General features: G+C 42.1%; 1 protein-coding gene across 4 annotated transcripts in view; it reads left to right on the top strand.

Moving 5' to 3' along the window:
* LOC139226625 (putative leucine-rich repeat-containing protein DDB_G0290503) overlaps positions 1 to 17,973 on the top strand; it is a 465,741-nt gene that overhangs the window by 365,885 nt on the left and 81,883 nt on the right. For all 4 annotated transcript variants that reach the window (XM_070857512.1, XM_070857513.1, XM_070857510.1 and 1 more), the window contains one exon: positions 6,937 to 6,993. In XM_070857512.1, the coding sequence (XP_070713613.1) occupies positions 6,937 to 6,993 (57 nt within the window). The remainder of the gene's footprint in view (positions 1 to 6,936; positions 6,994 to 17,973) is intronic.

The following is a 17,973-nucleotide window of genomic DNA, read 5'->3' as shown; positions in this document are numbered from 1 at the left end:
ATGTGAGGAGGACACAAAAAATCTGCAAAAGGATATAGACAGGCTAAGTGGGCAAAAATGTGCTAAATGGAATATAATGTTGGAAAGTGTGAGGTCATGCACTTGGGCAGAAAAAAATCAACGAGCAAGTTATTATTTAAATAGGGAAAGATTGCAACGTGCTACAGTACAGTGGTACCTGGGGGTACTTGTGCATGAAACACAAAAGGTTAGTATGCAGGTACAGCAATGATCAGGAAACATAGAAACATAGAAAATAGGTGCAGGAGTAGGCCATTCGGCCCTTCGAGCCTGCACCGCCATTCAGTGAGTTCATGGCTGAACATGCTACTTCAGTACCCCATTCCTGCTTTCTCGCCATACCCCTTGATCCCCCTAGTCGTAAGGACTACATCTAACTCCTTTTTGAATATATTTAGTGAATTGGCCTCAACAACTTACTGTGGTAGAGAATTCCACAGGTTCCCCACTCTCTGGGTGAAGAAGTTTCTCCTCATCTCGGTCCTAAATGGCTTACGCCTTATCCTTAGACTGTGACCCCCGGTTCTGGACTTCCCCAACATTGGGAACATTCTTCCTGCATCTAACCTGTCTAAACCCGTCAGAATTTTAAACATTTCTATGAGATCTCCCCTCATTCTTCTCAACTCCAGTGAATACAAGCCCAGTTGATCCAGTCTTTCTTGATATGTTAGTCCCGCCATTCCGGGAATCAGTCTGGTGAACCTTCGCTGCACTCCCTCAATAGCAAGAATGTCCTTCCTCAAATTAGGAGACCAAAACTGTACACAATACTCCAGGTGTGGCCTCACCAAGACCCTGTACAACTGTAGTAACACCTCCCTGCCCCTGTACTCAAATCCCCTCACTATGAAGGCCAACATGCCATTTGCTTTCTTGACCGCCTGCTGTGCCTGCATGCCAGCCTTCAATGACTGATGTACCATGACACCCAGGTCTCGTTTCACCTCCCCTTTTCCTAATCTGTCACCATTCAGATAATAGACTGTCTCTCTGTTTTTAACCACCAAAGTGGATAACCTCACATTTATCCACATTATACTTCATCTGCCATGCATTTGGCCACTCACCTAACCTATCCAAGTCACTCTGCAGCCTCATGGCATCCTTCTTGCAGCTCACACTGCCACCCAATTTAGTGTCATCCGCAAATTTGGAGATATTACATTTAATCCCCTCGTCTAAATCATTAATGTACAATGTAAACAGCTGGGGCCCCAGCACAGAACCTTGCAGTACCCCACTAGTCTCTGCCTGCCATTCTGAAAAGTCCCCATTTACTCCTACTCTTTGCTTCCTGTCTGCCAACCAGTTCTCAATCCACGTCAGCACACTACCCCCAATCCCATGTGCTTTAACTTTGCACATTAATCTCTTGTGTGGGACCTTGTCGAAAGCCTTCTGAAAGTCCAAATACACCACATCAACTGGTTCCCCCTTGTCCACTCTACTGGAAACATCCTCAAAACATTCCAGAAGATTTGTCAAGCAAGATTTCCCTTTCACAAATCCATGCTGACTTGGACCTATCATGTCACCTCTTTCCAAATGCGCTGCTATGACATCCTTAATAATTGATTCCATCATTTTACCCACTACCGATGTCAGGCTGACCGGTCTATAATTCCCTGTTTTCTCTTTCCCTCCTTTTTTTTAAAAAGTGGGGTTACATTGGAATCTAGGCCTTTATTGCAAAGGGGATGGAGTATAGTCTTGCTACAGCTATACAGGGTATTGATGAGGCCACACCTGGAATACTGCGTGCAATTTTGGTTTCCATATTTACAAAAAGATATACTTGCTTTGGAGGCAGTTCAGAGAAGGTTCACTCGGTTGATTCCGGAGATGAGGGGGTTGACCTATGAGGAAAGGTTGAGTAGGTTGGGCCTCTACTCATTGGAATTCAGAAAAATGAGAGATGATCTTATCGACATGTATAAGATTATGAAGGGGCTTGACAAGGTGGATGCAGAGAGGATGTTTCCACTGATGGGGGAGACTAGAACTAGAGGGTGTGATCTTAGAATAAGGGGCTGCCCATTTAAAACAGAGAAGAGGAGAAATTTATTTTCTCAGAGGGTTGTAAATCTGTGGAATTCGCTGCCTCAGAGAGCTGTGGAAGCTGGGACATTGAATAAATTTAAGACAGAGATAGACGTTTTCTTAACCGATAAGAGGTTATGGGGAGCGGGCAGGGAAGTGGAGTTGAGTCCATGATCGGATTAGCCAAGATCGTATTAAATGGGAGCAGGCTCGAGGGACCGTATGGCCTACTCCTGCTCCTATTTCTTATGTTCTTATGACAGAATGGTGTGATTGACTGAATTTTTAAAAATTAATTCATGGGATGTGGGTGTCGCTGTCAAGGCCAGCATTTATTACCCGTGAAAAGATGATGGTGATCCACCTTGAACCGCTACAGTACGTGTGGTGAAGCTGTGTGACTGGGAGGGGAATTTGGAGGTGGTGATGTTCCCGTGCACCTGTCCTTGTCTTTCTAAGTGGTAGAGGTTGCGGGATTGGGAGCTGTTGTTGAAGAAGCAGTGCATCTTGTAGATGGTACACATTCCAGCCACGGTGCGCCAGTGGTGGAGAGCACGAATGTTTGAGGTGGTGGATGGGTTGTTTTATCCTGGATGGTGTTGAGCTTCTTGAGTGCTATTTGAGCTACACTCATCCAGGCAAGTGGAGAGTATTGCATTACATTCCTGACTTGTGTTTTGTAGATGGTGGAAAGGCTGAGGGAGTCAGGAGGTGAGACACTCGCCACAAAATACCCAGCTTCTGACCTGCTCTTGTTGCCACAGTATTTATGTGGCTGGATTGGTTAAGGTTCTGGTCAATGGTGACCCCCAAAATGTTAATGGTAGGGGAATTAGACGATGGCAATACCATTGAATGTCATGGGGAGGTGGTTAGAGACTCTTGTTGGAGATAGTCATTGCCTGGGACTTGTGTGGCATAAATGTCACTTGCCACTTATCAGGCCAAGCCTGAATGTTGTCCAGGTTTTGCTGTATGCGGGCCTGGACTGCTTCACTATCTGAGGAGTTGCGAATGGAACTGAACACTGTCCAATTATCAACAAACATCCCCACTTCTGACCTTATGATGGAGTGAAGGTCATTGCTGAAGCAGCTGAACACAGTTGGGCCTCAGACACTGCCCTGAGGAATTCCTGCAGCGTTGATTTTGGAACTGAGATGATTGGCCTTCACAACCACCTTCCATTGTGTTAGGTATGACTCCAGCCAGTGGATAGTTTCCCCCTGGTTCCCATTGACTTCAATTTCACTAGGGCTCCTTGATGCCACACTCGGCCAAGTGCTGCCTTGAAGTCACTCTCCCCTCACCTCTGGAATTCATCTCTTTCGTCCATGTTTGGACGAAACGATGAGTAGGTTATTGTTGACGAAGTGCCACTTGATAGCACTGTCAACGACCTCTTCTGTCACTTTGCTGCACAGATGGGAGTTTCTGCTAATCCAGGCCCTTTTCAAATTACTTGTTGCAGCATATTCATTTTAATATAAAATAGGATCACTAGTTTTCTATGCAGCAGATATTCGTTTCATGGTACTCTAAACTTTTTTCGCATCTATTAGCCAGCGTTATGTTTGTTATCACAATATGGGAAGGACCGACATTTCAGTAATATGGGTTAGTATTAGAATAATAGGTTTTAATTGTCCCATTCACTGTGCATCATCATCTTGATTTATCCAAGCTATTGATGCAGGATTTATTGCTGTAATTAAATCTGCAAAACATCTCTTTTAAACAGATACCAGATGTTGTGATTTTTGTTTTGAAATTGGGTTTCTAGTACATTAATGCTGCAGATTTGTCATGCAATCATGCTTCAAACATTTACAGCTTTAACCTCAAAGATCTGTTTATTTATAGTACACTAACTGTTTTAGGAATGATGATCTGACCTAATTGTTGTTTGCTGAATGTCTACATCATCGTTATTCACTAATGATCCCCTAATCTTGAAGGTTCCATATTCTTAAAACTTTGAACAGGAAGGGCCACTAAGCCCAACAAGTCTGTCCTTTTTTTGGGTATATCTCAACCCACCCCAAGTTATTGCACTACAGTAGCTATCTCGTAACATGGACTGAGCACTGAAAGATCTTATTTAGAATCGAGCACCTAACCAAAAGGTGCCAGAGTCTTTCATTTCTCCCCCTTTCCCTCCATTCCCCTGCTCCCTGTCCGCATGGCACGGAGCTAGGTTGTACAGTACTTCCAAGCCTGTGGTGGTGGTAAATTATGTCTCTTTGAATGAATGTTCTATCTGTGCTGCTTCTTCTTAGGCAGTTCCTCCGAGTCGAGGATGACTTGCTTCCACACTAAAAATGAGTTCTCAGGTGACTAATGAGTCCGATGCGGGTACTGCAGTTTCTGTCACAGGTTGGGCAGACTGTGGTTGAAGGGTTGGTTGGTTGGTTGGAGTGCTTGGGTTGTCGTGTGCTCCTTCCGCTGTTTGCGCTTGGCCTCCATGTTCGGTGCTTTCCCAGATTATTCTCTCCCACTTTGAGCGGTCTTGGGTCAGGGATTCCCAGGTGTCAGTGGGGATGTTGCACTTTTTCCAAGGAGGCCTTGAGGGTGTCCATGAAATGTTTCCTCTGCCCACCTGGGACTCGTTTGTCGTGTCGGAGCTCCGAGCAGAGCGCTTGCTTTAGGAGTCTTGTATCGGGCATGTGAACGATGTGGTCCTTCCATCGGAGCTGATCGAGTGTTGTCAATGCTTCTATCTGTGCATGTTTCTGTATATGGACAAGAATAAATATGTATTTAAAAAAAAAAATTGTTCTGCATGATGAACTGAAATTTTACCCTGTGCCTGTACTGAAATTTATCCAATCCATAGCCTCCAGTTTTGCTACGTTAAAGGCACTATATAAATGCAAGTTGTTGTTGTAGTATTCCACTATTGACCAGACCAATACTTACAAACTTAGTTTGAAACTGTAATTTCCTCCTCCAAAAATTACTCTGTTCATGTGAAATTATAAATGACTCGACAAGTGTATTCAGAACAATTAAATTGTAGACAATTGGTAAAGTGGGCCCAAGTTGTTCAAGACATTTGTTTGATCCATTGCTTTTCAAAGGTTGCATCTTCAGTAGTTGTAAATTAAAAAAGTAAAAGTTAATTTTATTAATTGTTAAAAATCACATTTTGAACAGTCAGTACAACTCCGGGCATCCCACTTTCTAAATTAGTGCATTAGAGAAAGTTTAAGGAGAGAATTTCATGAATGTCTACTTGGGTCTGTAAGTTATCAAAAGCCTCACGAAACTAAACTAGTTTTCAGTGCAGAGAAGACGACTGCGAGTAGACATGATCTAGATTTTTTTTAAATTGAGAGCGGTGGATAATATATAGGGAAGCAGATTATTTAGTTTGGACTGTGATTTGAAGAATATAAGCACAACATTAATAAATCTCTCGAGCACGAGTGTGATTCAGAGACTTTTTTGCCCAACAGAAGGGTGAGATAAGTGGCATACACTCAAAAGCAGCTAATGTTGCTGAACCCCTTTAAAAAATAACCTGGATAAATACTTGTTCATGAATAGGGTTAAAAGGATACATATTAATTTAATGTGTGTTGAGATGCAGTAGCACTTGTTCTGGGATTATACAAATTTCAACTGAGAAATTCAATGGATTAGCGTTGGGTAAAGCATGTTGTAATGTTAAATGAATCACCCTGGATTTTGCAAGGTTACCTTTGGAAAGAGGAGAGGCTGGGAGGGAGGAAGATCAAACAGAAATTTCACATGTTTCTTTTGGCAGGAAAGATAGAAAAAATTATATTTATATAGTATCTTATCAAATCCTAAAGATGTCATAAAATACTCCATTACTTTAATTGTACTGTTATATAGGCAAAAGTGGCAGCCAATTTGTACACAGCAAACTCTCAAACAGTAACTGAGATGAATGGCCAATTAAATGGTGATGGTTGAGGGAGGAATGTTGTACAAGACACTAGGAGAGCTCCCTGCTCTTCACTTGCTTTGGAATCTTTTGGCATCCACCTGAACAAATAGACAAACTAATTAAAAGCGAGCTCTCCAACAATGTAGCACACCCTTTGTACTATAGGTACAGCATCGAAAATCCGCAGTTCTGGAATCTGGACACTGGGATGATCCGTGGCGGAGTCGTCTGGAATCTGGAAAATATTAAGGAATCCGGGCCCGCCGCCGTCCCATCCCCCAGCTCCATTGCTGGGCTCCCCCGCCTCGGGCCACTGGCGACCCCTCCCCCCAACTCGGGCCGCCGCCGATTCCCCAGGCCCTGCCGCCCGCCAGACCCCCAGCTCCTTCCTTAACCTGCCGGACTCGCCAGGCCCTGCCACACTATGGACCCGCTCCTTACCTCGGGCTGCCGGACTCTCCAGGCCCCGCCGGACCCTACGCTCCTTACCTCGGCCCACCGGACTCTCCAGGCCCTGCCGGCCCGCCCGCTCCTTGGCTCGGCTCCTCCCCACCTGCTCCTTGCCTCACCTCCTCCTCCCTGCCTCCTCCCCCCAACAGGCATTTCCGGACTCAGGACGTCGGAAAGATGTTCCGAAGTCCGGAAATACCCAGAACCCGGAGCCACCTCGGTCCCAAGGCTTCTGGATTTTCGACGCCGTACCTGTATATCAAAGTGCCAGTGTAAAGATTGCGCTGAAATCCTGGAGTGCCGTTTGAACACTGAACTTTGTGACTCTAAAGCAAGAATACTATCAACTAAGCCACACAGCCATTTTTATCTAATTATTCACCTTGCTCAGAAGATCAAATATGGGACAATTAGTGATCAGGCAAGTTATCCACTGTATGTGGAGTGAATTTAGGGAACTGATCAGCATTTTCTCTTCTAATGTTCACCTACTTTTTTTCTTTTAGCCGGATCTCCTGAATTTTAAGAAGGGTTGGATGGTAAAGCTCGATGGAATGGGCCAGGTAAGAACATTGCTGCTTATTTTACAGATTTTTCTCTCATTGACATGTTAATCAATGTACATTAAATTTCATTTTGAAGCGTGCTGGCTTTAAACCTCAGATTGATTGTCATGCATGGACTTTATGTAAGAAAGCTACAGAACATTACCATATAATGTAATATCCCATCTATCTAATGCATGAAATGACATACATGTGTTCTGATCTTGAATTTGTTTCGGGGTATTAATCAACATCTTTGTTACCATAAGCACTCTGCGTTCCTTATGATCTGAAATTTCCATCTTTGATTCTCTGCCGGACTGAGTTAACATAGTCTCCATCTGACGATTAACCTTGATTGTGGTAAATCTCTGGAGAATACCTAAGATGCCACTACATCTCTTGTCAATTTAGATTACAGAAAATCATAATCATAGGCAGTCCCTCAGCATCAAGGAAGACTTGCTTCCACTCTAAACATGAGTCCTTAGGTGGCTGAACAGTCCAATATGAGAACCACGGTCCCTGTCACAGTTGGGACAGATAATCGTTGAGGGAAAGGTTGGGTGGGACAGGTTTGCTGCACGCTCTTTCCGCTGCCTGCGCTTGACTTCTGCATGCTCTTGGCGATGGGACTCGAAAAAGACAGAAAATATGACACCATTCGACTACTTTATACAGGTGAAACTGCTTTTCCAGATGCACTAGCGATTCACAGAAATAAAAACTTAAATAAAATACTGTACAGCAAAAAGGCAATTACTTTATATACAAACTGGATTGATTGTTTAAAATCATACCATGGTCCTTCCAGTTTTGATAAACTCTTGTTAGGACACAGTTTCCACTACATATACAAGGGCTACTTATGGAGCTCATCTCTTACTCATATCTACACAGATGACCACAACCAAACGATCAAAGCAGAGCTCTGTAGCCCTACCACACCCAGTCAAGAATGATGGACAATCAAACAGCTAATAGGAGGAGGAACATTCCCATCCTCAACCATGGTGGAGCCCAGCACGAGTGCAACAGATGAGCATAAATTGTTTGCAAGTGTCTTCAGTGAAAAGGGGAGGATCCTACTCGGTCTCCTCCCGAGATCAATACCAACGTAGATGCCTGTGTCCAGTCAATGTAGTTCACTTCATGTGACCTTAAGAAACTGCTGATTGCACTGGACACGATAAAGACCGTCAACCATGACAGCTTTACAGCTGTGCTGCTGAAAACCACACCAGCACTAACTGCCAAGCTGGTCCAATGCAGTTATGACACTGGTATTTATCCAATAATGTAGAAAATTATTCAGGCATACCCTATACACAAAAAACAGGACAAATCTAATCTGGCCTCCTCCCAGTCATTGGCAAAGTGTTGCAAGGAATCATCAATAATACTATCAAGTGGCACCTGCTCACTTCAGGTTCTGCCAGAAACACTCAGTCCAGACATCATAACAGTTTTGCCAGACATCATAACAGCTTTGATCGAGATATTCCAATCAGCTGGATACCAGAGGTGAGGTGAGAATAGCTGTCCATGAAATCAAGGCAATATTCAAGTGAATATAGCACCAAGGAGCACTGGCAAAACTGCAGTCAAAGGGAAACCCCTCCAGTGGCTGGATTAATACCTGTTATGCAGGAATATATCCGTTGCTGCAAAAGCAAAATACTGCAGATGCTGGAATCTGAAGTAAAAACAGAAAATGCTGGAAATCTCAGCGGGTCAGGCAGCATCTGTGGAGAGAAAAACAGAGTTAACGTTTCAGATCGATGACCCTTCTTCAGAACAGATTTTTCCATGGCTGTTTGAGGCTCGTCATCGCAGCCCAGGACTGCGCTGCAGGAGTTCCTCAGCGCAGCTTCCTCAGTCCGGCCATCTACTTCACTAATGACCTTCCCTCCATCACAAGATGGGGCCATTTGCTGACGATTCCACAGTGTTTAGCTCCATTCACAACTCCTCCGACAATTAAGTAGCCCATGCTAACATTTAAGAGGATCTGGACAATACCCAAGTTTTGGCTGATGAGTGGAAGATAACATGATGACCCAAACCTGGAAATGTAGTAAACAGTGACAGGAGGACATAGACAGGCTGATGAAATGGGCAGACACATGGCAAATGAAATTTAACAGAGAAGTGTGAAGTGATGCATTTTGGAAGGAAAAATGAGGAGAGGCAACATAAACTAAATGGTATATTTTTAAAGGGGGTGCAGAACATATACAAATCATTGAAGGTAGCAGGAGAAGTTGATGAGGCTCTTTTTATTTTTTAAAAGCATTCTAGATTCTTGGCTTTATAAATAGAGGATTAGGGTATAAAAGCAAGCAAATGATGCCAAACCTTTATAAATGACTAGTTAGGCCTCAGCCTGGAGTATTGTGTCCAATTCTTAGCACCACACTTTAGAAAGAGGCCTCGGGGAGGATGCAGAGATTTACTAGAGTGCTTCCAGGGATGAGGGTCTTCAGTTATGTGGAGAGACTGGAAAAGCTGGGGTGGTTCTCCCTACAGCAGAGAAGGTTAACGCGAGATTTAATAGGTGTTCAAAAGGTTTTGATAGTTGTGAAGAAACAGTTCCCACCGGCAAGAGGGTTGGCAGCCAGAGCGCACAGATTTAAGATAATTGGCAAAATAAATCCAAGGGAGAAACAAGAAGTTCTTTTACACACCGAATTGTTACGATCTTGAATGCACTACCTGAAAGGATGGTGGAAGTGGATTCAATAGTAACTTTCAAAAAGGAATTGGATATATACTTGAAAAGGAGAAACTTGCAGGGCTATGAGGTAAGAGCAGTGGAGAGGGACTAATTGGATAGCTCTTTCAAAGAGCCGGCGCAGACACTGGTCCAAATGTCGTCCTGTGTTTTATCTTTCTATGATAACATTCATGTTCCATAAATGCCAGGTGCTGACCATCTCGCTCTGACATCCAGTGGCACCATCATTGCAGAGTCCTCCCACTATCAATAGATTGAGGATCACCATTGACCAGAAGCTTAACTGGACCAGTCATACCAACACTGGTTACAAGAGCAAAGCAGAGGCTCACCTCCTGACCCCTCAAAGCCTCCATTATCTACAAGGCACAGATCAGGTGTGATACAATAGTCACCACTCGACTGGATGAGTGCAGCCTCACTAAGACCTGAAGCTCAACACTATCCAGGACAAAGCAGTTTGTGTGATTGGCATGCCATTAGAATCACTATCCAGCCTCTGTGAATGGAGTGTGCACGAGCTTACAGGATGCACCGCAGCAATTTGCCTTGCTTGCATTGACAAAACCTCCCAGCCCTGCAATCTCTACCACTGAGAATAATGAGCAATCATGTTTTAGTAACATTACCACTCCAAATTCTCCTTCAAGTTGCATACCATCCTGACTTGGTAATATATCGCCGTTCCTTCATTGTCATGGAGTTAAAATCCTGGTAATTACTACCTAATGACATGAGAGCATCATCAGCACAAGGACTGTAACGGGTCAAGCAGAAGGCTCATCATCACCTCGGTAATTAGGGATGGGCAATAAATGCAGCCATGTCGGCGTCACCTATGTCCCTGCAAAAAATAAAAAAAACACACACAAGGCTGGAGATTATGAAAATCTTAAGCTGCTTTTATATTGCACTGATGCTGTTGAATCTCTCCATGCAGGTCTCCTACAGCAGAGTAAACTTGCTAGATTTGCTAAGGCCTTAACAAAGCCAGCAAGTTTACTTTGGTACTGTCACAGTCTATGTGGGACTTGCATATTGGGAGCAGACAAATACTACAGCCAATATAAAAGCAACTGTAAGGATATGTTTTTTTTTAGCATTCAAAACATGTCTTTTGAAGCAGTTGAAAGAAAGACTTGCATTTATATTGCGCCTTTCACGACCACCGGACATCTCAAAGTGCTTTACAGCCAATGAAGTACTTTTGGATTGTAGTCACTGTTGTAATGTGGGAAGGCAAGTAAAATGTTAAGTCTCCACACCTTGTAGTTAATAGAATGACCGGATATGGCACTGTTTAGGCATTTTCATACATAACCACAATTAGAAATTATGTGTATCTCTGACAAAAGTTGCATGTACAGTATTTTAAATATGCTAGACCAACATCAAAGGGAATCCTTTATAAGCTGATTTGTGGATAGCAGCCCTGTCTATTTCATGCAAAAAGTGTCACTGGTCCGTCATATTATTCTTAGAAAAAAAGAGTATTTAAACCCTAGCAACTTGAAACTATTTAAAACTAAGACAAATTCCTATTTTTGTAATAGTTGATTAATTATTGAGAAAATACTAGAAAGGGGTAGAATCATACGTACAGTATTTGCTTTTTTTCTCCTTTTTGTTTTCTTGTCCTGTACTCTCCTGAAGTTGTTGACTCCTTGCAGTGGTATGGTTGTATTGACACTGGCTACCCTCCAGTACTTTTTCCAATTGGCCATTGTTTATATGAGTCTGATCAGTAAGTGTTAGTAAGTTATTCAGCTACGTGCACAACCAAGCCCAAATCAATGTCCTACACTGATGGCAAGATTTACTGAATAACAATCAGAAGCAGGAATCCTGAAACGTTGTAGTTAGACATTTTGTATACAGTTGGGCCTTAAATTAAACATCCGTAAGACAAAGGTTCTCTGTCAACCTGCCCAACCACACAGTACTGCCCCCCGATTATCAAGATCCATATCGAGGCCTTGGACAAAGTGAACCACTTTCCATACCTCGGGAGCCTACTGTCAACAAAGGCAGATGTCGATGACTAAGTCTAACACCGCCTTCGGTCGCCTGAGGAAGAGAGTGTTTGAAGACCAGGATCTCAAACCCGGTACCAACTTCATGGTCTACAGAGCAGTAGTGATACCCTCCCTCCTATATGCTTCAGAGACATTGACTATGTATAGATGTATAGTAGGCACCTCAAAGCACTGGAGAAGTACCACCAACGCTACGCAAGATCTTGCAAATCCATTGGCAGGATAGGCGCAACAAAGTCAGTGTTCTCACTCAGGCCAGCATCAAAGCATTGACCACGCTCGATCAGCTCCGACGGACAGGCCACATCGTCCTCATGCCGAACACTAGACTCCCAAAACAAGCACTTTACTCAGAGCTCCGACACGGCAAGCGAGTCCCAAGTGGGCAGAGGAAACACTTCAAGAACATCCTCAAAGTCTCCTTGGAAAAAGTGCAACATCCCCCACTGACACCTGGTAATCTCTGGTCCAAGACCACTCAAAGTGGAGGAGAAGCATCCGGGAAGGCGCCAAACACCTCGAGTCTCTTCGCCGGGAACACGTGGAAGCCAAGCGGAAGGAGCGCACGGCAACCCAAGCACCCCACCCACCCGTCCCTTCAACGACCGTCTGCCCCAACTGTGACAGAGACTGTAGGTCCTGCATTGGTCTCATCCGTCACCTGAGAACTCGTATTATTGTGAAAGCAAGTCATCTAGACTCCGAGGGACTGACTAAGAAGAAGGTACAGTAAGAAAGAGTTTTGAAGTTTCAGGAGGACTGTTTAGTGGAACCTTTTCTTAATTTATCTTTCCAGCTGAGTAATTTATGACCACTCAGATTTATTGACACAAAATTGGTTTGTGTGAGTAAACAGTAAGCATGACTATTGTAGACATAGGCTAGAGCTTACAACCTCCCTGAAGTTTTTTTTATTTTTATTTCCCACTGTGCACTGCAGATTGCACTGTGTAAAACTACGGTATGGTTCCACAAGCTCAGACAGTCCAATGGTGCAACAGTCAAAAGCTGTCATTGAGCTTTGACTGTGTCAGGGGAAAGCTCATCACTGACTTGTCCAGTGTCCATAAATAACAAATGTACTGTGAATTTGAAAGGAGTAAGTGAAAGCTTCTCAGTCCTTTGGCAGCTCAATGAAATTATGCAGCCGTATCCCAAATTATACAGCCGTATCCCAGGTTTTTATATGTCGGGGGCCCAGATATTGTGGTGATCACTTTTCAATTTCAAGATGGTCTCTTAGTTTTAAACTGCCATTCATATTAATCTTTAATGCAATTAGGAAGGGACATGTTAATCTTTAGGAATCTTGTAAAATTCCAGCATTTTTCAAAAGCACATCTGATTTTATTCCTGATGTCACTGGTGACTTTTATCACTAGCTGTAGTGCAAGAACTAACATTTAAGCTGCTGTTTGTACCATCGCTTAAAAGATGCTGCACCTTTTGGATGACTTTGATATTAGTAGCAGCCATGAGTGGGATGAAAACCTGGCAGGTTTTTTCTTTCTTGTGATGTTTGTTGTGAGCATGGCTGCGAGGCTAATAATGCAGGCCTCCAGTTGTCTGTCACTTTGGCAAAATTGGCAACGGGTTTTATACATGATGAGCAATTGGTGTTAAACGCTGTAATTGTATATTAACATATCATTCAGGCCTAGCTGATCTGAGAATATCAGAACACTGATTTTATTTTAGCTGTTGGCTTATTCTGAAAAATATTCTTCTAATATTTAGAACTCAACATGCAGCTTTGTTGTCAAAAATCAAAACATTAATTGATGCCTTTCAGAACTAGGTTAACTTCTATATAATTGCAAGTCTTTTTTGTCGAATGCGCATCCAAAGGTGGCACTTGCCATGCAACAAAAATGTTGATTGGTTCATCCATTAAGTTAGCGTACTGATTGGTATGCATATATTATGCAATTTATAAACAAAATCTATTTCCATTCACCAGACAAGTAGGAAAAGCTGCAAGTAATGCAACAAGAATTGCATGGGCCCCATTTTTAAGGTGGGGAGGGTGGGGGGATTGTGGCAGTTGCGTTGCGCACGAGTTCCAACCGGGCAGCCAACTCTACGAGTCCAGGGACATGGATCAACTGGGCCTCATTTCCTTTCAATTTCTTCAACTCCAGTTCGAACCGGGCCAGATCCACTAACCGGCCAGTAGGCAAGAGCAGGGAATTTGGGCAGCAAAAGGCCCGGGCCCAAGACAGAGGATGCCCAAGACTTCCTTGTGGGGCCTGGCGGAGCACTCCTCCTCCTTCTGGCCCGTAAGGAAGCCTCCAATATATATTTTTTAATTTACATGCCTGAGCCTTTTTTGGCCCATGATCTTCCTCCCAGCAGGATTGGCGTGACAGGGATACCCATTCAGGCCTCCAACTGAAATTACAGATTGGGGCCCAATGCCATCATCAGGTCAGGATCTGCTTTAAAGAAGACCCCTCCGGGTGTTGTGCTCAAAAAAAAAAAACAGGTTAACATCAGGACACGGGGAAAAGGCAGTGGGATAAGAGGGGGTAAATCGCTGCCCTCATTTTAACTGTCCCCTGCCCAGTTTCTGAGAGACTGGGGTGGGGTGGGGGTGGGTTAAAATGAGCGTCTATAAGTCGACTTTGGAAGGGAGAATCAATAAAAATTTACAATGTAAAAGCGATTGTGTCTTTATGATCAGAAGAACAATTATTTCCATTTACAGCAAGTGATCTAAAGTTCTGGATAAATAGTGTAACAAATACTATAACTGAGGCCCTGTATCTTTTAGTATGTCTAAATGATGTAATATTTTTGCCTTGTGCCGGTTGTGATGGGTTGCTTCAGTAAGTTGGCTGTAATACAGTGGTCAAGCCCACAAGCACATTTAGGCCATAGCAGGACCACGGGTGGACATTAGAAACGATACTCCAGGTCCCGCCAGCCCATGAGGTCACTAGCAATTATATGAAAAGCTCGATTAGCCTCATCAATATTAAATTATCCTTCACTTTTTGAAATCCTCCTGCTATTTGATCACCAACAGATTCAAGGAAACTACATTCTTCATGGGCCTGATCAATTTTAATTTCTGTTGAAGCATAATGAACATTAATATTACAGTAATAAACTACTCAAATATTGAGAATAATTTTACTGTAAAATGCTGTAGAACTAAACCGAAGACACAAGTTACAGTTTTAATTAAAACCGCAAACATTTCACTTCTCATCCTGTTTTTCCCCGTTATTCTCTCTTTTGTATTGCTTAGCTGTCCTACATTTTTTAAACTAACTTTTGAAAGTTACTATTTGCTACCGAATCTGACCTACCTTTTATTTCCTAACCTTCACCCTCTCCCCCTCTTAAAGTTTAAAACCTTGCATCTTTGTGACTCCCGCTGTTTATTTGGAAATGGGAGTAAGTTTCTGGAAAAGAGGTTTCCATCAGCTGAAAACAGGCTTCAATACTTGTTTGTTCAGTCCAGACTGTGAAGCTGATGTGGTTCAATTAAAAAGGAGTGGCCAGATGCACAGGCTGCTGAATGCGTGTCCTTGCCAACCTCACCCTGGCGAATAAGCTCATCCATGGTGCTAAAACTGTTAAATACTTCAGCTCCTAAACGCTTCGCTTTAAACGATCACAGCTTAATTTGTAAGGTCCCTTAGTGTTCCGTTAGAATGTGAGACAGCTTGTTCTGTAACTGCTATGTGAGAAATTCTGCTCCCAGTTCATTAAACAATGTTAAGAGGAGAATATTCATTAAAGCACTTTTTCATTTCCTTAGCCCTGTTAATGCAGCTTTAAACATTTTGTTTTCGAACATAATTTGTTGGTTGAATGCCTAAGGAAGATTTTGGGCTGTATAATAGTTTCTTATTTATACTTCTACTTGAACAGTTTTATTTATGATTTCAGTAATTTCTATAATTTTTCCTGAAATTAATTTGCACTAATTAATTATTTTTGGTTAGAATCCCAGCAGCATCTGTCAGTTTATATGAAATGCCCAGAGTGTATGTCTAAAAACTTCAGTGGATATCATGTTTATTTTTAGTCTTGAAGTCTGCAAATTTATTTTTAACCTATTTTATTCTCTTATTTTGGAATTTTCCTGAAGAATTTTTTGTTTTTCCCAATTATTTTTTTCTCTCTCCTTCAGGCATAGAGCACCTTGATGGGGCATAGCTGCATGAGAAGCCACTAGCTTCCATGCACTACCTTACCCAAGTGCCCATTCCTCATTCTTTCTTAGGCTGTGCATGTTCGACAGCAGCACATCTCCCAGCCATGCTTTGCCAGATATCCATGCATTCCAGCAAGGGTTTCTGTACAGCAATCCAAAGAAGGATCCATCATAAATTCCCCTCCACTTGCATCTCTACTGCCCTCCCAGTCGGGATCAGGTTAATTAGAAAACACTGAAAATTGAACCCAAGACTTTTTGGACCTCTGGTTCAACTATTCACTGAATAAGTTCACTGAGCTATCGAGCAACCAGAAGGAACTTTTAAAAAACTTTTTTGGTGATTTGTACGCTAACTTTTATGTAGGGTAGGTAGGCATTTGAATTATTTATAGGTGTACTTTGAGTCAAGAAAGCTGAAGATACCCTTTCAAAAGTTTACATTTTTTCAAAAGAATCCATAGTTTTACATTTAATGTGGAAATATATATATATATCTCACCCCATAGAAATATCCTATAGTACAAGGTCAAGAGTCAGTTATTCTTCCCTTTTTCCTGCCAGTCAGAATAATTAGATTTGTAATCTTCAGGTGGTATACTTTATGTTGCATGCTATTACAGTCTTAGTAAGTTACTATTTTATAAAAATTGTTCTAGGTAAGGTGTGTAAAAGCCTTATAATGACCAGCCTTCTTTTTTGAACAAGACATTTCCTTTGTCCAAACCCTCTTTTCAGACGAGCACCAATAAGGTACATAGCCCAAATTGGCAGCACTGTGTCGCATATGTGTCCAAATGTTGTGTCATTAACTCATCTCAAGCAACAGCCTTGTGCTGGTGACAAGCAGATATAAACCAGACCTATTAAGCCCCTCTGACATTTATATTATCCAGAACATCACGCCAGTTAGCTAGCAACTATGCTGTTGAGCCAGCTCCTTTGCTGTTTCTGTCTTTTGTTCCACATCTATTTCTGTAACATTTATTCTAAACAAGTTCTTTGTTATCCATTGAAGTCAAGGTTTCCTGTTCATAAATCCCTGCTTCCCACTTGAGGGCAAGCTTTTATTTTTGTAAGTGAGTATGGGAATTTTCTTTCTGGCCTATCTGAGGTGTTGCCTTTCATTTCATGCATTTGTTGGTCTGAAAATTTGTGCTTTAGGTCACATGAGGTATTGCAGGAGTTGGATTCTTGTTTTCCCAACTGTAAATCGCTACTTGTCGATAGAGAATCGGGCTCTGCATAGTTGTGTTGTGAAAATTAGATTTTTCTGGTGGCAATGTTTTGAAACATATCAAATGCATATATTTTTCAAAGTAGAGAGGTTCAAGAAGGGACAAGTTATTTTAGATCACCAGTGCAGGCAAAACTGGTTTGTTGTTTGACACTTTTTTATTATATAGTTAACAATAAAAAATAAATATTTAAAATTATATAAAACTAATTTAATTTGTGCAACAACTAAAACTGCACTGCTATATCGTGTTAATGTTCTTGGCCAGCTAGGCACTGTTGGTGGATCATTTTGGGCCCCAATGAGATATAATTATCAATAGTTGCTAAATACATTACGAAGTACAAGAATTTAGGGAGTTTGTGGAGTTAATGACATGGGTATAAGATAAAATATTTTAATACTGGGGAATGGAATATATATTCCAGCTGATGTAATATAAAATTTTCAGCATTTTTGCACCTGGAATATCTGTCACATGCTCCCAGGTGAGATGTAACATGGGTTAGATTTAGGGTTAAGGTCCTTTGGTTCTGCTACAGGAAGGCAAACCCTTAAACCGAAGACCTAATTTTTAAACTAGCTAATAGCTCCCAATACTTACCTGTGATCTTTAACCAGGACACAATGCAATAAATCTCCAGTCACATTTTTACTGCTAACATCGAACACATTGTTTTTCTTTCCCATGATGCGATCGGTAAATAACAGTTTCTCTCGACTCGAGAGGAAATGCAGGAGTTCTGTTTCAGACTGAACTTCGAGACAGAGGAATTTTTTTTCCAAAAAAATTCCATTATTAATTTCTTTAAAAATAAAT

This window comes from Pristiophorus japonicus, chromosome 16 (assembly GCF_044704955.1).
Source record: "Pristiophorus japonicus isolate sPriJap1 chromosome 16, sPriJap1.hap1, whole genome shotgun sequence".
Classification (NCBI taxonomy): domain Eukaryota; kingdom Metazoa; phylum Chordata; class Chondrichthyes; family Pristiophoridae; genus Pristiophorus; species Pristiophorus japonicus.
The sequence above is the reverse complement of the archived record's forward strand: the minus strand, read 5'-3'. Positions and strand labels throughout refer to the sequence as shown.